This window comes from Phycodurus eques, chromosome 4, assembly GCF_024500275.1.
Source record: "Phycodurus eques isolate BA_2022a chromosome 4, UOR_Pequ_1.1, whole genome shotgun sequence".
NCBI lineage: Eukaryota > Metazoa > Chordata > Actinopteri > Syngnathiformes > Syngnathidae > Phycodurus > Phycodurus eques.
In genome coordinates this window covers 11,921,829-11,947,341 of record NC_084528.1, presented here as the reverse complement: position 1 = coordinate 11,947,341, position 25,513 = coordinate 11,921,829, and the positions used below count along the sequence as shown (strand labels likewise).

The 25,513-nt window shown below is 42.5% G+C and overlaps 1 protein-coding gene across 1 annotated transcript in view; it reads right to left on the bottom strand.

Annotated features, from left to right (window-relative positions):
* Positions 1 to 20,967, bottom strand: part of LOC133402017 (RNA-binding motif, single-stranded-interacting protein 3-like) — a 148,016-nt gene extending 127,049 nt beyond the window's left edge. Inside the window, exon 1 of the mRNA XM_061675568.1 lies at positions 19,707 to 20,967. Within this exon, the coding sequence (XP_061531552.1) occupies positions 19,707 to 19,781 (75 nt within the window). The 5' untranslated portion in view covers positions 19,782 to 20,967. The remainder of the gene's footprint in view (positions 1 to 19,706) is intronic.
* Positions 20,968 to 25,513: the final 4,546 nt, after the last annotated feature.

The window sequence follows — 25,513 nt, the reverse complement described above, 5'->3', positions numbered from 1 at the left end:
GAGACTCAAAACCATGATGATATCGAGGCACTTTTAATTTCACGATATCGTGAATATTGTGATATCCCTAGTATGTTGTCTTAAATACAGTTCACAATGGAAGCAAGAAGTCTGCGACACCTATAACCACTGATGTAACTACAATTTCAAGGATTGTTAGAGTCCTCATTTTGCCAGAGTGTAAATATTCAGCATGTATGTAACGTGGACAAGCAGGTGCAGTTGTCTGACTTTTTAATTACTTAATATAATGATTTAAAACAGCTGCCTCTGTGCCACATACAACAAAGTGATTATTCTGTCAATTTATATTGTTAAGAACAAATTATGGTTACAAGGAGGCGAGAGAATGAAAGAAAATTCTCAAGAAATGTTTGTTTTTTCATGAGCACTCGGCTTGCTGTGTCCAATCGACCCCAAGAAACACCCTCCGTGTAACTAGCAAGCAGCTTCACTCTTTAAAAAAGCGAAAGAACAGATGATTTGAAGAGTCATAAAAGTACTTTTTTTTCCACTTTTGCAGCTGCAGTGTCTATTTCGGTTATATCAAGCATTTCTCTGCTATTTACAATTACTTTAAAGTCACACCAGTCATTTTCGGGTTCTTTCTAGATACAGATCCTGAAAACGCGCAAAGACTGAGAACAACTTAGTATTGAATTGTTCAGAATCAGAATCATCTTTATTTGCCAAGTATGTCCAAAACACACAAGGAATTTGTCTCCGGTAGTTGGAGCCGCTCTAGTACAACAAACAGTCAATTTACAGAACACTTTGGGGACATAAAGACATTGACAAAAAACAATTGTGCAAAAAGATGCAGAGTCCTCTAGCACTTAGAGCAGTTCGAACGACTAATATTGCAATAGTCCGGTGCAATGACCATTGTGCAAAGGGCGCTGAGACTTCAAGGAGTGTATGCGGTTTAAAGTGACAAGTAGTGCGATCATCTGGGACAATGTCGGTTGTGCAAATGTTACAGATACTCCTCAATCAGTGTGCAAATGGAGCAGATGCTACTCTGGCATGAGTGGCCAGTATATGCAAATAGTGCAGCATGGCGAGACAACTACAGTGAGTGCACAAGTAATAAATAATTGGCCCCACAGAAATGTGACAACGAACTCAAGTCAAAAAATTGTCAGCTTGTTGTAATGGAATTATAGGTTAGGTGTTTAAGAAGTTGATCGCAAGAGGGAAGAAGCTGTTGGAATGTCTACTAGTTCTAGTTAGCGTTGATCGGTAGCGCCTACCTGAGGGAAGGAGCTGGAAGAGCTGGTGACCGGGGTGCAGACGGTCCGAGAGGATTTTGCACGCCCTTGTCTTAGTTCTGGCAGCGTGCAAGTCCTCAATGGTGGGTAGGGGGTTACCGACAATCCTTTCAGCAGTTGTGATTGTCCGTTGCAGTCGGAGCTTGTCCTTTTTTGTAGCAGCACCAAACCAGACTGTGATGGAAGAACACAGGACCGATTCGATGACCGCTGTGTAGAACTGTCTCAGCAGCTCCGGTGGCAGGCCGTGCTTTCTCAGAAGCCGCAGGAAGTACATCCTCTGCTGGGCCTTTTTGAGGACGGAGTTGATGTTGTTCGCCCACTTCAGGTCCTGAGAGATTGTAATTCCCAGGAACTTGAAGGTCTCGACGGTTGACACAAGGCAGCTGGACAACGTGAGGGGCAGCTGTGGCGAAGGATGCCTCCTGAAGTCCACGATCATCTCTACCGTCTTGAGCGTGTTCAGCTCCAGGTTGTGTCGCCCGCACCACAGCTCCAGCCGCTCCGCTTCCTGTCGATATGCAGACTCGTCACCGTCCTTGATGAGGCCGATGACAGTGGTGTCATCTGCAAACTTCAGGAGCTTGACAGTCGGGTTCGCTGAGGTGCAGTCGTTCGTGTAGAGAGAGAAGAGCAGCGGAGAGAGGACACAACCTTGGGGCGCCCCAGTGCTGATGCTGCGTGTGGATGAGGTTGCCTCCCCCAGCCTGACCTGCTGTGTCCTGCCCGTCAGAAAGCTGTAAATCCACTGGCAGATGGCAGGTGAGACGCTGAGCTGGAGAAGCTTGGTTGAAAGGAGTTCAGGGATGATGGTGTTGAACGCTGAGCTGAAGTCCACGAACAGGATCCTCGCGTAGGTCCCTGCACTGTCGAGGTGTTCTAGGATGAAGTGCAGTCCCATGTTGACTGCATCATCCGCAGACCTGTTCGCTTGGTAGGCAAACTGCAGGGGGTCCAGCAGGGGACCTGTGACACTCTTGAGGTGGTCCAGCACGAGACGTTCAAAGGACTTCATGACCACAGATGTCAAAGCGACAGGCCTGTAGTCATTCAGACTAGAGATTGCAGGTTTCTTGGGGACTGGAATGATGGTGGAGCGTTTGAAGCAGGATGGAACTTCGCACATTTCCAAAGATCTGTTAAAGATCTGAGTGAAGACTGGAGCGAGCTGGTCCGCGCAGACTTTGAGGCAGGATGGGGACACATGGTCCGGTCCTGTTGCTTTGTTAATCTTCTGTTGTTTGAAGATGCGTCTCACATCCTGTTCATGGATGGTTAACGCAGAAGTCAGAGGTGTGGTTGTGGTCGCGGGTGCGGCCGGGTTGGTGTGTGGAGTGAAACTGTCCTTTTCAAATCTGCAATAGAAGGTATTCAAGTCGTTGGCTAGTGTGCTATTGTTCTCAGCTTGGGGGGATCGTCGCTTGTAATTAGTCAGCGATTGGAATGCACGCCAGACTGATTTCGAGTCGTTCGCGCTAAACTGTTTTTCCAACTTTGCTGCATAGATCCTCTTTGCAATGTTAATTTCTTTAGTAAGCTGGTTTCTAGCTCGATTATACAGGGCCCTGTCCCCGCTCTGATATGCATCTTCCTTAGCTTGGCGAAGCTGCTTAAGTTTAGCAGTGAACCACGGCTTGTTGTTGTTGAATGTCCGAAATGATTTTGTTGGTACACAAACCTCTTCACAGAAACTGATATAGGATGTGACAGTGTCCGTATATTCATCCAGGCTGCCAGCTGAATTTTCAAAGACACTCCAGTCTGTGCAGTCTAAACAGCTTTGAAGGTCCATCTTTGCTTCATTGGTCCACTTTTTGACTGTTTTCACTGTAGGCTTCGCACATTTAAGTACTTGCTTGTACGTCGGTATTAAGTGAATTAAGCAGTGATCAGACGAGCCCAGGGCTGCACGAGGTATAGCACGGTATGCGTTTTTTACCGTAGTGTAGCAGTGGTCTAAAGTATTATTTTCCCTGGTAGGACAGTCGATGTGCTGCTTGTATTTAGGGAGTTCGTGGTTGAGTTTAGCTTTGTTAAAGTCCCCGAGAATAATGAGGGGTGAGTCAGGGTGTTTTTTTTTCAATTTCGTTGACTTGTTCGGCGAGCGTTAGCAATGCGGCGCTCGTGTTAGCTTGCGGTGTGATATAGACTCCAGCCAGTATAAACGACGCAAACTCACGTGGCGCGTAAAATGGTTTACAGTTCAGAAACAGCGACTCCAAATGCGGGCTGCAGTGTGTGCTGAGCACCGTGACGTCCGTACACCATTTTTCGTTTATATGGAGGCATATCCCGCCGCCCTTCGTTTTTCCCGATGATTCCATGTCGCGGTCCGCTCGATGAATGTTGAAGCCGGGAAGCGTGACGGCGCCATCGGGTACAGCGTCGCAAAGCCAGGTCTCCGTGAAGCACATGGCCGCGGAACGTCCGAAGTCTTTACTGGTCTTTAACAGAAGATGAAGCTCGTCCATTTTGTTGGGTAGGGAGCGTACATTCGCGAGGTGGATCGACGGGAAGGCCAATCTGTGTCCTCTCTTGCGGAGTTTCACCTGAATTCCGGCTCGTTTTCCTCTGTGGCGCCGCTTCCGCATCCATGCGCCGAAAACCGCGGACGCCGCTCCGGTGAGTAACTCGGGGAAAAAACTGAGCGGATTTTCGAAAGTTGGTGACAGAAAGTCCGGAGTAGCCTCCTTGATGGTTAGCAGGTCTCCCCTTGTGTAAGTGAGTCGTGTAAGGTCTCCAAAGACGGACGAAAAACACAAAAACGAAGACAATACTAGAGAGCGCGTTACCGAGGCGGCCACACTGGTAGGCGCCATCTTGTTGAGATAGAGCTTAAAACTCTTTTTCACCATCTCAGCTGGCCAGATTTTAACAACAACAGTCACGCTGACATCACCACGGAAGAGCATGAGTCAGAACCTTCCACTACATAACTAACAAGCACCATCTATGGCTATTTGCCAGAATTGCGAGTTAAGAGAATAAAAGCTTGGCCCATTTCTACGACTACGTGGTGCAGTTAACCATCAAGGAATGCCTAGAACCCGAAAAATGCATCTTCCCAGAAGTGTTTTGTGTTATTTAGACGAGGGTCTCTGTTGTGTTGACCCACATGAGGCTCACACAGCGAGCTGATTGCGAGTTGGACGAAGTGGCCTGCTACTACTGGCTAGGCTATTATGTATTAGCCGCTTGTGGACCACAGGGGCAGAGTCAGGGCATGGCCAAATAGACTAGACTGGCAAAAACTCACCCCCACAAACACCCCCCAACCCCGGCAACGATTTAGAGTAAATTGGTGGCCACCCTACAAAAGTTAACTGTTTATTAACCATAACCACAGCGGCGCAGGTTATTCAGCTAGTATCTGACTACAGACACTTGAGCACGCAGTGCGAGGGAACATATTTGATTGGCAGGTGAAGGGCTGTCTCCAGTGCCTTCAGTGGATAAGCCCACACAGTCCTGCAGCTTGAGGGCGGGCCTTATTTTTCATGATTTCAGAGCCTTATTTTACCTACATGGTGACCTGCCTGGGAACGCCTCGGGATCCCCTCGGAAGAGCTAGAAGAAGTGGCTGGGGAGAGGGAAGTCTGGGCTTCCCTGCTGAGGCTGCTGCCCCCGCGACCTGACCTCGGATAAGCGGAAGACAATGGATGGATGGATGGATAGTGCTCAACGACAGGACAATGACTCTCTCTATACAGCTATGTTGGCTGTGATGGCGCTGCTCTTCTGCTGCTTTCATCGTATAGCTGGACCAAAACTTGCTTTCACAGCTTAACGCAATGTCGCCAGTACTCAGACACACACAAACACACGCACACACACACCCTGAGCACAGAGTATACGGAAAGTCCAAGCAGCACGCCTCAGTAGTGTGTGCCAGCCTAATCTAGTCAGGTTTTTTTATCCCAATGCCCAACTTCCACTTAAAGTAACACTTCACTGGGAGCCATAGAGCTATTTTGCATTCATGCTCTACACTCATACACACTTCTCCCTCATTGTTAGTTTGTTTATGTCTCTGACACACTTGCGTGATAGTTCAGAGTTTCTGGCACAAGCATGAACCCATAACTCACGCAAGTGGATTAACATACTCACATGTAGATGAAAAGTAACATCAAAAAATGTTTGCACACGGATGTGCTAACACAACCTCTAAGGCTTGTAGTCTCTGAGGAGAATCAGTGGTGTGAACAGTGGTGTGAATGAACCGATGTTGCCGACAGTGACAATCTAGCCACTCAGTTGAGTCTGTATTTTACAGGAAACCATTTGCTACTGTATAAAATTATTTAGTGAGCAAAATTAATGTTTGCATTAGCAGATTGGTCAGGTTCTCTATACTGCTTTGGTGCGCAAGTACTCACGCCAAAATGTTCAACCCTTTTCCTCAACTCACTGTGTTTAATGTACCAATGCAGAGTGGGGGGATTGAAGTTGTCCTGTGAATTGACTAGTTTCTGACTTACTATCAGAGGTTTAACAGTCTAACAGAGGCGCTACAAGCAGCCCTCACAGTATGTTTAAATCCAAGACTCACAATCCACGCCCCTTTACGTCGAAAGCAATTGTCGCTGACTTCGCCACTCCTGTAATTGTGTTAATGTGGCAACTCGCATCGGCTGTGCAAACGTGAACTTTGGACACAGCTGTGTCTGGGAGTTCTGTCTGAAAGGGACAGGCTCTGCTGTTACACCTGTGATGCGCCAATATGCCGGGAATGCAGTTTGAAAGTGAATAGTGTCTGGGAAAGTGCTGACCAGCCTTGTGCTCTCTTTAGTGAGAAAAGTAAATCTACAATAATGGTTGTTGGAAAAACTTTTTTTTTTTGAGAGTAACTTGGTGATGACAAAATATTTGTGACTAAAAATGATCATTTGTGCAATGCATTATAAGCTCGAAGACATTTTCCCGACCTGGACCTTTTAACTTTTAAAAGAGGATCTCTATCCTACTGAAACTAGTAAACGATGATGTCACCCATACATGTTGTTATGGGAAAAATTCAGAGAAAAATGTATATCTTTTGTGTGTCTATTATACGTTTAGTAAGTATACGATCCACTAAATGCTCATGCAAACAGTTTTTTCGATGAGCAGACAAACAGGCAATCTCACAAGTGTGCTGGGGATCTAAACAGCTTAGTGACAAGTACTCCCATTAATCAGCAACAGCCAATGTTTGGACTGACATAACATGCGTGTTAGCCCACAAGGACCAACTCACATGAACATAGTGACATCAACAACTCTGATAAAGCATGGCAGTTCCAAAAAGTAATTTGACTGGGGCCCAACAAAAGGAGCGTTTTCATAGGATAATCCCAGGTTTGGTGCTGGAAGGGGTTTTACTTTATTGATGTGTGTGTGTCTGTGTGTGTGTGTGTGTGTGTGTGTGTGTGTGTGCGCGCGCACGCACTAGTGTATGCATGTATGGGCATGTGGGTGTGTGTGTTTTTTTATTCAAGATTTCTTTCAGGGGAAATAAGAGATGTTTGGCCTGGCCGGTCACCTCTGGCTCAGGGACATTGTGTGTAAATGATATTAACACTTTGAAAGGCGGAAACACAGAACAGTGGTATGGAGTTTTAATTGCACTTCTGTCTAAAGCTGATAACATCTTTCTCTAGTGCTGTTTGTTTCTGTGTGTGTTTCAGCTCATATCTACAGAAATAACACACGTGTTGTGTATATTAAGGTGAATAGAAACCGTCTTCAACTAAATACTCGTCACCTTATTCGATATTAATTGCTGTCTTGACCCATCTTCAGGTCACTCTTCTTCTAGACCATCCCACCTTTCAAAATCAGCTTGGGCCGTTATTACCTTCATGGAGCAGTATGCCGTTTCGGACGTTTGGCAGTTCCTCAACGCCAAGGACAGGCAGTTTTCTTTCTTTTTTTTCCTGTGCATGGTACCTTTTCTCAAATCGACCTTCTGTGTATCTCGTTGACAATAGATTATCACTGTCTGTCTGTTCATGCTCTTATGGTCCAATAGTTATCACTGATCATGCAACAATTATTGTTGAGATATCTCTCCTAGGCAGACCATTGTTCCGATTACCCTGGCACTTCAACCCTCTGCTGCTAAGTGAATCAGACTTTATATGTCCCATGAATAATAGTATTGAATTGTTTATTTCAACCAATGTGAGTGCAGATGTGTCAGCATCCACACTTTGGGAGGCATACAAGGCTTTTCTCTGTGGGCAAGTAATTTCCTCTTCTTCATATAAGAGAAAAACTACCAATGAAAAGAAAGTTATCCTGTTCAAAGGTATTGCTGGCTTGCAGGATAAGTATGGAGTTTTACCTGATGCTGGTCTACTTAAAGAATTACTCACAATGAATGCAGAATTTGACCTCATGGCATCTGAGGAGGCAATGGCAGCATTACTTAAAACACGCTCTAACGTTCATGAGTCTGGTGACAAACCTGCCAAAATTGCTTTCACATCAAATTTGTCGACTTTCTTTCTCCAATCACATCACACAGACAGATACGGGGTCTGGGATATCGGCTGACCAACTAACTATAAACAACCAATTCAAGAGCTACTACAAAGCCCTGTACTCTTCTGAGAGGGAGTATGTGCCATGAGTCTTCTTACCACATGTTCTTTGGGTCGCTAGAAATCCCATTCATTGACCCTGAAATATCTGCAAAGTGAGACAAACCTTTGACCCCTAAAGAACTTAGGTCTCCCTTGATGTCAATGCTGAGCGGAAAATGTCCGGGCCCCGACGGAATCCCTGCCGATTTTTATAAATCATTTGTTGACATACTGTCTCCACTTTTATTGAATTTGTACAATGAGGCTTTGCAGATTGGTATCTTTCCACCCACATTGCGGCAGGCTACCATATCACTTATTCTAAAAGGACAAAGATCCTCTTTTCTGCAATAACTACCATCCTATCTCCTTACTTTGTGCAGACGTGAATCGTTTGGCTAAGATTCTCGCAAGCCGCCTGGAAACTGTTTTACCCTCACAGTTGACCAAACTGGGTTTATTAAGGATAGGCAGTCTTTTTGGACCTCTTGTATTCTACTTCATCGTCTACCATTCCAGAAGTGGTCATCTCAAAGGGTTGCTGAGAAGGCGTTTGATTGGAATGAATGGAACGATCTTTTTTTTTTTTACATTAAAAATATTTGGTTTGGGTTCCAAATTTATGTGCTGGATCAAACTTCTGTACACGTCTCCTTTGTTGCCAGAGTTGGAACAAACAATGACTGCTCAGAATACTTCCCTCTTAGTTGTGGAACGTGTCAGGGTTGCCCACTTTCTCCCTTGATGTTTAATATTGCCATTGAACAACTGGCATATAGCCATTAGGTCCAGTCAGATGCTTGGTATCATAAGAGGAGGACAAATACATAAGCTGTCATTGTGTACGGATGATATCTTACTGTTCATGTCTGACCCAGACAGATACATTCCACCGCTGATGACCTTGCTGGACAAATTTGGAGAAATATCAGGCTGTAAGCTAAATATACAAAAGAGCAAAGTTATGCCTGTTAATATGGCTGCCACAGCATACGCCCTTTCTAACCTTCTCTTTAAAGTATCTATAAACAACTTTACATACTTGGGCATCTGCATCACCAGAAATAGTACGGACCTAGTAGACTGCAACTTCTCGCCCCTCTTACGTACAATAAATGAAGACTTCCTGCATTTTTCGGGGGGGAGGGGTTGCTGTCGTCATTAGCTGTATCTTACTCCTTGCACGCTAGAAGCTAGATCCATCCCACACGTATCCGTGATCCATCCCACACGTATCCGCCATCCACACACGTAATCTCTGAATATTACTCCGCAGCGGACTAATACGCAAGCGCATCGGCCTGAGGTTCTGCCTGTGTGCTTGGGACCTGCTTAATGGATAAATCACAGGAGTGGACGAGACCAGGAAAAAAAAAACAATCTGCCTCTTCTGCTATGACCGGAGAAAATTACAGAAGGACAAAGAACACCAGTGCAAACGCTCATCAGGTAAGTCCCATTAGTGTTTGCCAATCCTTTCACCCTACGATGAAATGCTAACAATTTTGGCAAGGTTATCTCCGCTGCATCATAATTATTGATTAATATTAATGCATATTTAACTAACGCGGAGCACTCTATCAACGAAACTACACAAAACACCTGCTCTAGTTAATGACTCCGCCTAAGCTAGCGTGAGCGGACATCCTCTACCACTTTTATGTTTAAGCAACATTTTTGCTCATCGGATCAGCCAATCTCATACTTGTTGCACTCTGTTTTTTTTTTGTATTCTCGCTTTGAGAGGTTGCGGGTCGTGGCCCATTGTTGTGGTCCCAGCGAAACCGCAAAGCACACGTAACATCGGCGATAAGAGTTGATCCGCTAGTACATCTTGTATCAATGAGGAAACCCAGCTACAATTATTTAATTAGTTTACAGATGTTGACTAACCGACGTACCGATGTTAGGGATTATGTCACAACAAAGAATGAACTAACTTCAAATTAAGAAATGGCCAATAAAAACAGAAAAATACTGGCTATCCGCTTATGATGTAGCCATCAGCTCCCAAAGGCTGCTTCCAGCCTACAAAGTCCTTCACTATGGCTTTATGGACAGAGAGGACAAGGCCCTCTATGAGGACCCCTGAAAGAGCTTCTTGCCTGTCACAATGTAAGTGATAAAGCCCAAACAGAGGGCATTCCTGAGGACCTGAGGAGAAAAAGTAGCTATCACAGTTTTTCCTTCGGACTGTGATAACCCACCTACACCAATGTTGACAAAGAATTTAGCATTTTAATCGTTTATTATTTTTGCAGGAATGACGCAACTGGGAAAGGACTGGAAGAAGAGGATCATTGAGAAGGTCTGCCATGAAGCAACAACACCTGAGCTGCTTCGCAGTGTTTACACTGGAGTCCTACCCATCCTCAAGGAATACATCATGGTTTTCCAAGTGAGCTGAAAATGAAAATTTACTTTTTTTTTGTTAATCAAAGTTTTATGTTGAAAAAAGGGTATTTCCAGATCAATGAATTAGTTATGTCCTATCTCTCCTATATTAACTACTGCTATGCCAGGCACCTCTCTCAATCAAGTTTAACCTTAATAATTGTATTGTTCATTTTGTCAGACACATTTAATTAGTGATGTTATTCTTTACCTTTACATGTTTCAGCTGATATCTGTAAGCTTTCCTCAGAAGTGTCAACGGATAGCAATGACACTTCACTAATTAACTAATGGAGATTCTTCAGTATAATGTGGACAGCACTCTTCCTATCTTTAAAGACGGGGAAGATGCTCTCAAGTGGTGGGTTTCAGTGTTTGATACCGATAAATATCCTGGTTTGTTTCAAGCTGTAAAAACTGCCATGCCAATTTTCCACGGTCCCTTGGTAGAATCGTCTTTTAATCTCATGGACAGTGTCATTGATGACAGTTATACACGAATGAACATTACCACCTTCAGTGCAATTCAAACTACCAAATATGCATTGGTGTGCAGAAAACAGACAGGGATAGATATACATGTTCAGGCAGGAGGATGTGAAGTTTGGGGCAGTGGACAAGAGGCAGTGTAAAAACATGAGACTCCAGCTAGAAGGGACAAAGCTGAGAGACAGCAGATGATGCTGAAAATGGTGAAGAGGAGGAGTGGTTTTGACTGCCATCCATCCACGAGTGCAGCTGAGAACAAAGCAAAAACAGTGGAGAAAGAAAGGGTGGCTCGTAAAAGACACGCGAATCAACAAAGAAAGCTGGCCCTTGAGACGGTTGTCCAGGGCAAAAAAAGCAAAGCAATAAGGCAAATGTAATTTCATTCTTAAATTTGTAAACCATGTAATTTTGCGGTGTAAATAAATGTTTTGTGCTTGAAGAAAATCTTTTATTTTGCCTTATTGAACTCTTCAGAGTGTTCCAGATTCCTTAATTTAAAAAAAAAAAAAAAAAAAAAATCATACTGGGGATTCCCCAGACCACTCTACAATGTTTTTTTTTTGTTTGTTTTGCTATATTTTTTGTCACCTTTTTCATGCCTTTGGTGTTTGCATCTCTGGAATTGAACATGCCAGCCCTTCGGAGGAAATAAATGTTAAAGAGATGGTGAAGCAAATTTAATCAAGGGAAGCTGTCCATGTCGAAACGAATGGACTAAACTACAGTCAACGATGAAACATGTATTTTACAGTAGATGTATTCAAGAGTGGCAGCACCGTAAAACTTACTCGATCTGCAACGCCTGTAAAACCCAGTAAAAAATAACAAGGGGAATTGGTGAAAGTGAGAAAGCAAGGAGCAGGTAAAAACATTCAGTAGAAGGGACTGACCGATAAACTGGAGAGGGAGCAACATATGGGAAAATTCCTGAGGTCATTCTTTCAATTATCTCCATGATCCCTGGTGGAAGGATCATTCGGCCACATACACACAAACCTTCACACCACACCTCTCCCACACCCCCACCGTAGAAGTGAATGAACAATAACAACATATTATGCTGTGTCTTCTAAAAATTTAATATCTTTCATAATTCATGTAATAATAATAATAAATTTGTATTATTATTATTATGCATTACACACACAGTGCCTTTCATGATACTGAAATTGCTATTTACAATTGCACACATTATTAATTTACTCCACAGTCACATGCTAGTGGTGGTAAGCGACATACTTATGTAGCCACAGCTGCCGTGAGGCAGACTACTTAAATTGAACTACTTAAATTGAGCCATTATCTCACAGCCTTGGTCTTTCGGTTCTAATTTACCTCCATTAATGTCAAATCCCTTGCACGATGTGCACATCTTGACCATGTCTTCTTTCTACTTTAGTGAGTCTTGAAGCAATATTTGACTAACAATCTCACTACTTTGAAACAGTATTAGAACACTGGACAATCTATCAGGAAGTGTTGGAGCGCTCTGCATTTTCCATGGTGCAACTGAGGTGGAGGAGCTTTGACAGGAGCTTTTAAGAGGCGCACAATCCATTAGACAAAGGTCGCTGCAAAGTGGCCAACTATTAAAAATGTAACAGCACCATTATTGCTTCCCCCAACTGACAACTTCCAGTTTCTTCACTGCATCACTCTATATTGCTCTCACTCACTGCATATCTATGCTTTATCTTTCTTTTTGTTTTAACCATCTGTTTTAGTTTTTTCTCTCTTTCTTCTTTCCCTAGCTTTCCTTTTCTTGGCAGGGGCTGGCCAATTTCGCCCCTCTGTGCATGTCCTGACCCACTGAATCCTTTTTCAACAAAGACAGGCGCCAGTCAACGCTCGCTACTGTACAGGGACAAAAATAGAATAGCCTACTGACAATAATAAAAGGGCATATATGACTGGTTTGGAGAGTCCCTTTTATGCAGTAAAAACTACACGAGCCCGGCAAATTGAACAGATGGTAGGAGAGAGGGAGAGTCAAGAGAACCCAGAACACAGTGGGATATTTAAAAAAACAAAAAAGGCATCAGAACGACTTTCTCTATTTTCAATGTTGGCATATGACGCTATCAAGAGCAGAACTTAGGAACCAGCAACAGAGCTGTGTCTTAAGCTTGTCCCAAAATTGTCACTGTTAGTAGTAAAAGCACAAGTGATGGAGGCCAGGAACAGCGTGCGGGCTTTGCCATAAACCCTGGGTTTACTTTGCACAACACGTTAGGTTCTGCGTGTGTGCGTGCGTGGTTATGCATGATGTGCTCTGCATAATTTATGGTGACCATTTCTACTAAGGTAAAGCGCTTTGTAATTGACAAGAGGAATAGAAACCTGGAAGGAAACCTGCACGTTATGTGAATGGAAAAACAGATTAGAGTAGTTTTTTTAAACTGAAAGTAAAATGTATTGTTTTGTTCGTCAATTGCTGCCCGTGACCCTAGTGAGGAGAAGCGGTACAGAACATAGATGGATGATTCTTATTAGTCAGTTTATTATTATATATTTCAAACCATTCATCCATCCATTTTCTGTGCCACTTATCCTCACTTGCGTGAAACCACAATCACTCCTCTTCTACTCTTCTCCTGTATAAGTATAATGCGGGCAAACAGAAATGCAGGCTATAATACAGTAATCGCTATTTTTAGAGTGTGCCAGAATGTGAGGTTAAAAAACAGGCGGCGAACAGTTCAAGTTCGCAAACAGTATACCTCTAAAGTGTCTACATAAATTTCTGTCTTTATGGGCTTCATAAAGCCAACCACTGACCATTTTAACTCTATTTATCTAGCACAAAAGAGAGTAATTGAATGTGAAAAGCTCATTTTAAAAAGCATGTGATATTCCATTAAGATGTCCAGGCGTGTCTGCATGTGTCATTACTTTGATGTGGGCTGAATGCTGTTTCTCATCACCCTAATTAAAGCTCGGCAAGTGCCACTGAACACATTAGCACACTGATCTACAGCAAACTAATGATCAGTTGGTGGATAGTGTGACTTTTCTTTCTTTTAGCACTCTCTTATACTGGATTTAATTATCTTCAAAGATTACACCACCGTAAAACGACTATTAAAGAGAAAATATTCGCGGTCCCATAATTTACCAAACCAACTTTTTCTAGTATTTGGGAGTTATATTGGCCCTATGGTGCCTCAGTAAACATGTGAAATATGAATTAAAATCACCCACGCATTCGAGAGTTCCAGATGTTTTTCTACAGAGAGGCCTGAAATCAGGTCATCCGAAATTCTCAAGCTTATCTATGTCACCAGCGAAGATTTCCGCCTTCCTTTTCCGCTCCCGAGCCATTGCTGTCAATATAACAAACGTGTGCTCTCACAAGTGGATCAGAGGAAAGGGGGCGGTCTTGGCCAAATATAGACAAAGCGGATACCAAACTGGGCCAAACAAGAAGTAGCTGTCAGAAGGGCCTTTTCTGGACACTCGTATGACAAAACCAAAGTGTGTTTTTTTTTTTAAATGAAATTGACACTTTTGTACTAAGTCCATGTATGAGAGTCACTCCCTGGGGGTCTAAAAAGCCAAAACAAGCTGAGCTATATATATATACTGTATTCTTACAAGACATGATGACAACTTATTTTGAAAGAGGAGAACGGGGGTATTTGCCAAGAATTGAGTAATTTGTTTTTCCTTAAAAATCTTAAAAATAAGAGAAGTCAGGAAAAAGAAAAACATATTGACACACACGTCACTTTCACACTTCTCAAAAAGCACCTGATTCGGTTGTTGTTTTCTGCACACCTTTATCCAATTACACACGTTTTTTTTCTTTTTGAGGGATTCCTCAAGCTCTATTTCCTGCTTCCACCGATTCAAATGTGACATTATCAAGCTCGGCAGCAAAATAAGCATCAAATGAGACTACTTGAATTAAAACCACCACAAAAAGGAATGTGTGTATTATAGAATGATGGCTTTAAGCGTTGATTGCTTCATGTCCTAAAAGCTTAATTTGTTTCATTTAAACAAATCTTTTTGAGAGCACTGCGCCTCGTCTTCAAAACAATCCCCCCGACCCCCACCCATCTACATTGCCCTCCAACCCTCTTATACACATGATTAAGGGACACTAGTCTTATATAAGAGACCATAGACCCTACCCGCCCCCTGCTAATGTACAAGAACTGCACCTATAGCCCATTGTGGAGGCAGTGAAAGGGCAAATCTGGGCTTAATATCGTCACATTCACAAATGCCATCATCTAGCTAAGCACTGTTACTTCAGCCATTTCATAACTGCAATATGTGACGGGGGTATGGGTTTAAAGGTTGCTTTTGTGAGAGTGAGACGCTTGCGCATATAAACACTTGCATGTACATGATTGATTTCCACAAGAGGAGAGGCTCCAGTCTCCGGAATCAAGATTAATAAGCGTCCATTTACATCTCCAATCAAATCACTGAGCAGCAGGGTGAGTCTATGTACAAGTCGGAGGGAGTTTAAGTGTTGTTTGCGGGGTGTAATGTATCATTGAGTCTTGTTGAGGGTATGTTTCAAAGACAATCTAGTGAATATGTGTCTTTCTTTGAGTTTTTGAAGTTTCATAAAAAAAATGTTGAAGCCCATCTCAAATAGGGTTGGGCATCGAGAACGAGAACAGACTGGTTCTCCCGCAATCGTTCAAATTAAAAAAAATTCGGTTCCCAGTTTTAATGCCTAGTCCTCCAACCGCGAAGAAGTGGCTGCAAAAACCAACGAAGAAGACACAAGCACGTTGGGCACAAGCACGTGTGTCTTAACTTTGTTAAAAGTGTGTCTTAACTTTGTTAAAATAAATGACCAGTTACCTCAGTACAACACTTGGAATAAGATTATATTGTGCAAAAGAGGCCTTCACAATGTGTAGCGTCTGACGCTACACAACATGAAAGACACTACACATCGTCATTTTTAGTATTTATTTTAGTCTTTAACGTAAGAGCCAATGACAGAAAGGAAAGAAAAAAGCTTAACAATGAGCTAAAACTTCACCGTAACAACTTTACATCACAATGAATTAGGACAAAATTCACATAAACGTCTCACAGTATCACAAACACTAACGTTGTGCTTCATCGGAGGGTAGGGAAAAGGAATCAACATTTTAGAGCATTTGGGTCCATCCATTAAAAGAAGAAAATGACAAATCACCGCTGCTGTGTGAAGTTACTCTTCGTGCCAAAAGTTCCGGTGCGTACCCTTCAAAATAAAAGGCTCCAAGCTTAAAACAGGAAGTCAAGTTAAACCATTTGACATGATAAAACAGTCCCAAATAACTATTTTAACAATGCTATATTTAACTTTTAGCTGAAACATTAATTAATAAATATTGTGTCATTTGGGTTAGTTCCACACACATTGCCTTTTAGTTCATAGGTTTGATATTGATACTGGTTATAAAGAACCCTGAGTTGAGTCAAATGTTCATTTTAGTCTATGTTGCGGCCTGCTAAGAAAATGGACGTTCATAATTTGTACAACCCTTTATTTAAACCATGCAAACTTTTTTGACCCAGCCCCCTAAAAGAATCGGAATCGAGAATCGTTTGGAACCGGAATCAGAACCTAAATTGCACAAATCCAAAAGATGCCCAACCCTAATCTCAAACAATGCTAATAATCAAATTAGTGAACGTAATCATAGGTAGAGTAGCTGTCTTCATGTACTGTGTGGTGTTGTATTTGCATAGATACACACATGTATACATACACTGAAATCAATATAGAATAGAGCATTGTATGCTGACGCTCATTAAGATGCTCTGTGATTGTTAAAAGAAAGAAATTCCGATATCCGTGCTCCTGCAAACTCGCAAAAATGACTGACAACGCTGCACTATGAATGTCAATATCCAGGCCAAGCCTTAGCGTATTTGAATTTAAATACCCCTTGGCAACATATGTCTATCTATTTTCTGTATAAAATATTTTTACATAAGAAACAGAACAGAACCCTATGAACATGGCACAGACTTACACGGTATGCCGTTTTCTGGGACACAGAAAGCTTAAATGACAGCAAGCTGCACTGACAGGGATGTCGGGCAGGTGAGACCACACACACACACATGCGAGCACGCACGCAGACGTACTTGTTGACATACACCGGATATATTTGTTTTACACAAATAAAATGTGACTCACCGACTCATGTCATGCGCACACACACTTTGACTGCTGTGGATGCGGCTCTGCATGCACTACAGGATGTAAAGTATTTCATTAATACATGAATGTGAAGATAACCTCACACCTACACATGCAGTCAATTGAGAGGCAATAATTGGGAATCGTTGGACACAATTTGATTTGTCCTTGACAGCAGGGTGAGAGGGAACCAGTGGTGCAGGGGATGATGTGACAGTCTAGGCCAGATGCCTGTTGCAGATACTTGAGAGAAATGAGATGACCTTGAACTGATAGAGATAAATGATAGAAGAGACAGTGGAGGGCCACCAGAACATCAGCGACATGACTGACATCAAGTGTTTAACTTAATCTAACATACATGGGCACATGATTATGTATGCATGATAACGCTTCACGTTGTTTATAATTTACATTTCTTTCCTGCCTGTTACAGCTCTGAAAAAATGCAGACAGTTTAAATCCCTGTTTTTGTAATTAGAACCTCTACACACACAACATTTTATAAATCACTCCACTGGCAGAAATGTTTACAACATTTCATGAAAATAAAAAATGTACAATTTCAAAAACCATGACAAGGTTCTGTGTTTGTTGTTCGTTTTGTCTACAGTTTTAAGAGCAACTAATTTTAACCAAATAACGTGCCACTGACACAAGCAGCTCAAAGTTTGCAACTGGTAAATACTGCATACTTCAAATGCGAATATGACGTAGTGTTCAATTTTTCACCAAGCTACTGTAAAAACATTGATACTTCTGCAGATATGTAAAAATAAAACTAATTCTTGTTCTGATTCTCTAGCAGTCGTAAAGGGACATCATTGTGTTCAGATTAACAAGCAGCCAAAATATCTTAAATGTGGTCATGTGTTGTGTGGTTTTCTTATCATTTCCCTTTGTTTCTCTGTTTGTCTGTCAGTCTCTCTTTCTCTAAAAGATCACAAAAAAAACAACTGCCAAATTGAATAGTGGCTTCATGGAGGTGGGGGCTGGGGATGAAGCTATTATGGTAAATCTGAGTGCATTCTTTAAAATACACATTCATTTTACAAAATTGATATGTATAATTTACCCCAGATATTGACTTCATTGCAGAGTTTATTTAATATTTATTATGCTGTTGGGTGTGGCCAACTATCTGTTTTGTAAAATGAACATTTAAAATAGCTCAATTTAGGGCTTAAAGTAATTGCTAATCGTAGCCATTGTTGTTGGGCTTTAATTATACTTTAATTGTTCCGTTGCCATGTTGTTTTCTCAACATTGTTCTGCCAGTGTTGATGTAATACACATACAGTATATGAAGATGTTTTACTCATTGCCTGAGCCAAGGAAGATTGTTTTCACTGCCTTGGGTTTGTTTGTGTGCAACTTCATGTTAAAGGTTTTTGAAGCTTCACCTGGATTGCTTTTATAATCAGTATTCTTCGAACAATGTTCCCTTTAAATTTTAGTGAGTCCTCACCTTGATGACATCAATAAAAAAAAATTAATAATGCTAAAAGTTTTAGTTAATCTATTTAACAAATAAAAATCTGCCTAAATTTGTGTAAAATCTCAGATCATGTTGTAATTTTGATGTTGATATTGGATCTGATCCATAAAAAGGACGTGTTATTTCAGTTCATTTCTTTGTATTCAAGGGAACAGACTGCTAAAGAATTCCAATTGTCGGTACGACCACACACGTGACACAAATGTTGAAGCCTTGGTGGAGGTCTGGCCTCTGAGTGCTTACACAACAACACAACATACATTTGTGCTTTGTGAAGGTCACTTAAAAATCTAAAGATGAAAAATAAAAACTATTTACTACTACTTGGCAACAAGATTACTGAGTGTATCACACAGTCGACAATTTGAACATGTCGACAAATACACAGTTGTACCTGATCTTCCACACTCTCAATACTTGTAACATCCCACTCCTACACTTTCATCTTCTCTACTCCCACATTCTACCTGTCTTGCCTACTGACCTACACATTGTGCTAAATATTGCAACTAACATGCAACAATAGATCCTCAGTTACTATCACACAAGAGCAGGTAAAAAAAAAAATGAATCACACAAAACAATGGGAATCCTGAGAAGCGTGAAAGGTCAAAAACAATTGATCAGACCTGGGAAGGCAGTTTATTTTTAATACTAGTGCGAGAGCAGTCAATGTGAGTATGTTTGTATGCACAAAAAGTGTGAGGTTGAAAACTGCCACATAGATTAAAGGTGCCAGGTAATGGGGCAAGTGTGAGATTTTATCACAAAAGGCGTTGGTGAGGAGGAAGTGAGTAGAACTGCTGGAGGGTTGGGAGAAGGTCAAAAGATGATGGTGGTGGTGGTTTGATAAACGAACAATGGGAGCCGAGGGAAGCGTAGGCCTCATGCCCCGAACTTGAACTTGGAGCTGGTGGGGTTGGAGAGGGGAGGATGGGGTCAAGTGATGATGGGGAGAGTGGAAGGAACAGGAAAAACCCAGCTGTGTGACAACAATCTCTCTCTACTTAAGACACAGATGGGGGTTAGAGGAACGAGTGCTCTTCAGCAATCCATCTTATGAGGCTTTTTCAGCCCTCGCTACTATGCTTTTTCACGCAGTTTAAACCTCGATTGGAAACGAATCAACCTCAGTCTTCTTCTCACTTTCTTAAATGCTTTCAACAACCCCATCAGGTATCACCTTTGGGACTCTACAATAGCTTCACAAAAACACACCTTTTTAATCAATATGTTTACATGAGTATTTATGGATGGGGTTGGCACGAAACAAGTGTGCTTTTGCAACACACAAGCATGTGTATCGACGATGACCATCCTACCTTGGTCTGAAAGTAGTGGGGGTAGTAGTACGTGTACTGGGGGTACATTTGCTGCTGCTCCAAACGCTTGCCCATGTAGCTGGAATTCAACTGGAGGTCCTGGAGGCTGGAGATAGAAGCTCGCAGGATGGATACAACTACGCAGAGGTTCGATCCTGGATCCTTTTAGGTGATCCGTTTCAATGAGTCGAGGATGCAGGGAGAAAACACACTCCTGTGTGAGACTTTGGTTTTCAGTTTGTCTACTTGCCAAGGAGCTCAGAAAAAAAGTCTTAATGTTGGTATCAGTGAACAGACTGAGAGAATCCGGAGTGACAACAGAAATAGGGTTTAAATAGAGGGCAACATGAGGTGAGGGAAGAAGATATGAGGATAGGTAGTGGCAATACAGGAAACAATAGGGGGGAATGGACAACAAGACAGTGACAATGTAAAGGAGGGGGAAGAGGAAGCGAGCAAAGAGAGAAGGAAGAGGAGGGAGGAGTGAATGGGATCTGGTTGTCGGTTCCTCACAGTCTCTGCTCTAAAAAGCACACCGAATTTCGTCTTCTTTCTGTTGCCCTGCAGATGCCCCTTAGTTTGCCTTCAGTTTGTCCTCCCAGCGTCTCTCTGCTGTCGCTCCTTGTCTCTTCCCCTTTTCCTGTAGGTTTGTGCTCTCCTGCTGGCAGCCCTCACACCAGACAAGACCCTGATCCCACCAGGAGCTTGGCTGTGTCCGGGGGAACATACACCGTCCTGTGTTCTATCCTCCGAAGTCAGTGATGAAGTCGCACTTGGATGTGGAGCTGGAGAGATTGGGGGTGGAAAGTGCGAGCGGGGTCTGGAGCTATTGCTGTGACTGCTTTTTTTCCTCCTCACTCTCACTCGCTCCCTCTTTTGTTAAGCGCCGGGAATAGCTAGGTAGATAGCACAGGAGTCCAGCGTGGAGGATGAGCAAAAGAAAAAAGGTTCAAAACTCCTCTCACTCAAGAGGAAGCAGTCCAATGCAGACATGCACTCACACTGAGGAAAATCCCCTCTGATCCACAAGGTCTCCAACTCTCTTTTCTTCTCTTCCCCTCTGCGATGCCTCTCTTTTTTTGCAAGCTCTGTCCCTGACTGCTTGCTGCCCACTGCCCCTGGCAGCCGTCACAAAGTGTGTGTGTGAGTGTGTGTGTGTACGTGTGTGCGTGTGTGTGCATGTGTGTGTGTGCATGTGTGTGCGGTGGCAGCGGTGTGAGTGATGTGTGTGTGACTGTGCATGTAACTGAGAGAGTGAGTGTGTTTGTGTGGCTGCTGCCGTCTGCTCCACTCTGTGTTCTCAGACATAGAAGGCTCAGCTCCAGTGCAGCTACGCTCCTCCCACCTCCTCCTCCTCCTCCTTCTCCTATTCCTTCTTCTTCTTCTTCTTCTTCTTCTCCTCCTCCTCCTCCTCCTCCTCCTCCTCCCTCTCCCTGTTTTTTTCCCATGGAACTAGAGAACAGTGGGAGTGGTCGTTCCTTCCCTCATTGATGTCCCGAAGAGTGCGTGTCTGTGAACTATACAGAACTGGAGTAGAAAAAAAAAAAAAAAAACAGACATGGGCTGTAGGGAGGCAGTATGAAGCGGAGCGTTACGGTGAAAAGACAATACAGATTAATCAGAGTTTGGGAAATAGCGAGGCCCCCCGTACTGGGAAGGTTTTGATGGAGCAATAGCATATTTTCATGACAAAATCTGCATTTGGATTTATTAAACTGAGCAGTCGTTAAGGTCATATGTCTCTAAATATTTGCAGGTACGCAATGTCTGTTGCGCAGGGAAAAGGTGACATCAGTATCACACTGATACACACACATAAAAACATGCATGCACGCTTGAAAGACCCAACTAGACATACTCAGCTTACTCAGAGTTTCTCCTTTCAGTCCCACCCAGTGAAAGGCCCAGTACAGTGCAGTTTAGTGGCGGTGTGGCACAGTGACCCACTGACACAGTGCTGCCTCTTATGTGACGTAACCAGGTTTAAGTAGTGCTCTTACATAAGCAGAGTGAGCCATGCATGAAAGTCTGATCTGCCCCTCTCACTGCAGCGCAGTGTGTAAAAGAGAGACAGAAATGCAAGCGTCATTGCAGTTGAAAGTGGAAAAAGAACAAACAAAGGATAAAACTTGTATTTGACATATGGGCAAATTAAACACAGTGGTTCCTCCCGTACGTAATTATGTGGTGCTTATGGCGAAAGGCATGCAATAGTTTTATGGTCCTTGGCCAACTCAAACATTTTGGTCACATGCTGTTAAGCACAAAACCATTATGTTGCAAAATGTATCCTGGTGTATTGAATGGTCCCATACATGTTCTAAAAGTGGTTAATTCAAGATGATTAATAGGATATTATTGGTAATTTAAGATTCACACTTGACTAGTCCATGTTGAGGCTTAAAGGTTAACTTTTATCGCTTAGGGAACAATAAATGTTTTGTGCAAAGGTCTCTGTTTGTGTTTTTGGCAGTGCGTGTGTCAATAAGCTACCCAAACTTTCCTTGTCCAGTGATTTATGCCCGTTACTGCTGGTGTGCCAGATCGTTTACGACGTGTAAGAAAATCATCAGTCAGTTTTAAATCAGGCTTTTGGATGTGGCTGATGCTGCAGATTGCATAGTGTTGATTGGCAAACTCCACAGTACACTCTTTTTGTATATCCAGTTACCAGAAGAAAGCTTAATTTTGCCTCTGTACTTACAAGGTTAACTTAATTTAGTTTTTTATGCTAATTCATTACAACATAAGATAATGACATTCGAACAAAATAAAGGCAAAACTTGGCCAATTTGTTTTTTTATTTGTTTGAATATCAATATCTTTGTCATGTAATGTTTTAACGTGATTTTTCTCTTAAATACTAAATTTAGGACAAAGTATTCTAAAATAGCCAACTGTTTTGCCTGTAATCCATATCCTTGTTGTTGTATTAAGGGCCCCAAAAAGAAGTTATTTTACTCCTTATTACTTATTAAATTAATTGCCCGATTAATTGGTTATCGGAACTTTATTCTGTAAAATATCAAAATCGGCATTGGCCGCAAAACAGTACGTATTGTTCGGACCCTAACAACCACAGCAATGGCTATAAATATGAGTAGGTATTATTTTCATGTCTCTTTTATATTCTACAATCGCATCAATCTGAAAATTTAGTTTTCGTAAAGCCCAAATATCTACACGGTTTACCCTTTCATGCACCCTTGAATGTCAGACAACTTTACATGCACAGCAGTTGACAAAAAGCCGACATAACAAACAGTTGCTGCAAAATCTAGTGTTTTCATTGCCTCTCCATGTTCTGAAAGACTCTGGTCATCAAGGCTGCTTTCAAAGCAAGTGGGAAAGGCCATGCTGTGACTCTAGGATGGGCTCACCATAGTCGTGCACACCACAAATATACAAACAGTGAAATAGAGGAAACATAACTGACAAGCCTCACATCTTTGTGCAGCTACAGCTGTGAAAACAGACAAGATCATATTGATGGTAGTCCTTTTCTTAAGAACTCGTGCAGTTGTTTTTTTAAAAGAAAGGTTTGGCCAGACTGTCGTCACTCACCCACATGCTGAGGTACTGTATTTGTACACAGGAGACTGTAAATGGAGAAAAACCCAACTGCAGTGACAAACACAAAACGGAGGATGCACATGTAGGAGTAATATGTTAGTAAGAAATCATTAAAGGTCTGAAATATTTTGGAGGAAAAATGTGCTGAGATTGTAAATATACATCCCTGATGGTAGCGCACTTAGGCCCTGATTTTTTTAAAGGTCTGTGCATGCAACAACAGGTGCAAACGTGATTGCTCATGCAAACTGATGTGGAAGCTGATCTCTTAACAGGGTGCACCAAGGATTACGTCTGCCAAACCGGCAAAATTGCAACGCAGTTCATTTCATGCGTTTCTACCCAAATGCAAAAAATACTGGGAGGAATAAATCCAAATAGATTAATTTAGCACGGGCAATGTGATTGATCAAATCTGAGACAAAATGCGGTGGCTGATTTTGCACCTTTAAATAACATGTCTGAAAGAAAGGTGGAAACTGGCAACACTGCGACACGATGATTGCAATAATCGTGACAAGGAGGCGTAGATGAGAGGTGACGGGGGAACAGTTTTTTTCCGCTTGTTTAAACATTTTTCAAGTGCCAGAAAAATAATTACAGGTCACAAGAAGGACTCACGCCATATCATTAATGACAAAGCGCCTTTCAACCCTGCGTTTCCTCACGTCTGGGTCATTTCAGCGCACTGTGGTAATTGGTGCTCACCTCTCCCAGAGCAGTTTTTTTGCATGTGCTGTCCCAAATTTTAAGCAACAAAAAATTAAAAAAAATATTGCCTACTAACAGTGATTTAGTTGCTTGTGTCAAAAATTTCAAGTCTGAAAGGCAGAAACACTCTTAAAGGCAACACAGGTTTAGAAATAGCCAAGTAACCATAAAATGTCACGCAGGATGGGCACATACAGTACATCCAACTCTCAACTCAACATCCAACTAGTTGAATAAAGAAAACATGGCTTTTATGCAATTTCTTGCTTCTCTACAATTATAGAAGCAAGAGATTTATTTTCAGTAACTCAGTAATGTTTGTTTGCCTTTTCTACTAACACTTCATATTTCATCACTTCCAACTTTATTTTGTGCTTGTGGTGCTCTCCCTAATATTTCATTTTGAAAACCATCAGAGCTACCCAGAACACAAAACCCTCTTATAAATCTGACTGTCTCCATCACTTGTTCACCTGGTGCTAATTTCTGTCTACTGTAAATATAAACGGTATGTACAGTATTCTTCTTCTTTTCCTTTCGGCATGTCATCCTTTTCCATTTAAGCTCCTGTATCCTCCTCTCTAACACCAACTGCCCTCATGTCTTCCCTCATGACATCCATCAACCTTCTCTTTGGTCTTCATCTAGCTCTCTTGCCTGGCAGCTCGATCCTCATCATCCTTTGACCAATATACTCACTATTTCTCCTCTGGACACGTCCAAACCATCGAAGTCTGCTCTCTCTAACTTTGTCTCCAAAACATCGAACCTTGGCTGTCCCTCTGATGACCTAATTTCTATTTTTATCCAACCTGGTCACTCTGAGAGCAAACCTCAACATCTTCATTTCCACCACCTCCAGCTCTGCTTCCTGTTGTCTCTTCAGTGCCACTGTCTCTAATCCGCACATCATGGCTGGCCTCACCACTGTTTTAGAAAGTTTGCTCTTCATCCTAGCAGAGACTCTTCTGTCACATAACACACCTGACACCTTCCTCCACCCGTTCAACCTGCTTGGACCCGTTTCTTCACTTCCTTACCACACTCACCATTGCTCTGGACTGTTAACCCCAAGTATTTAAAGTCCTCCACCCTTGCTATCTCTTCTCCCTGTAGCCTCACTCTTCCCCCTCCACCCCTCTTACTTGGGCTAATCTTCATTCCTCTCCTTTCCAGTGCATGCCTCCATCTTTCTAACTGTTCCTCCACCTGCTCCCTGCTTTCACTGCAGATCATCTCTCATGTCATCTGCAAACATCATGGTCCACGGGGATTCCAGTCTAACCTCATCTGTCAGCCTATCCATCACCACTGCAAACAGCAAGGCGCTCAGGGCTGATCCCTGATGCAGTCCCACCTCCACCTTAAATTCCTCTGTCCCACCTACAGCACACCTCACCACTGTTCTGCTGCCCTCGTACATGTCCTGTATTATTCTAACATACTTCTCTGCCACTCCAGACTTCCGCATGCAGTACCACAGTTCCTCTCTGGATACTCTGTCATAGGCTTTCTCTAGATCT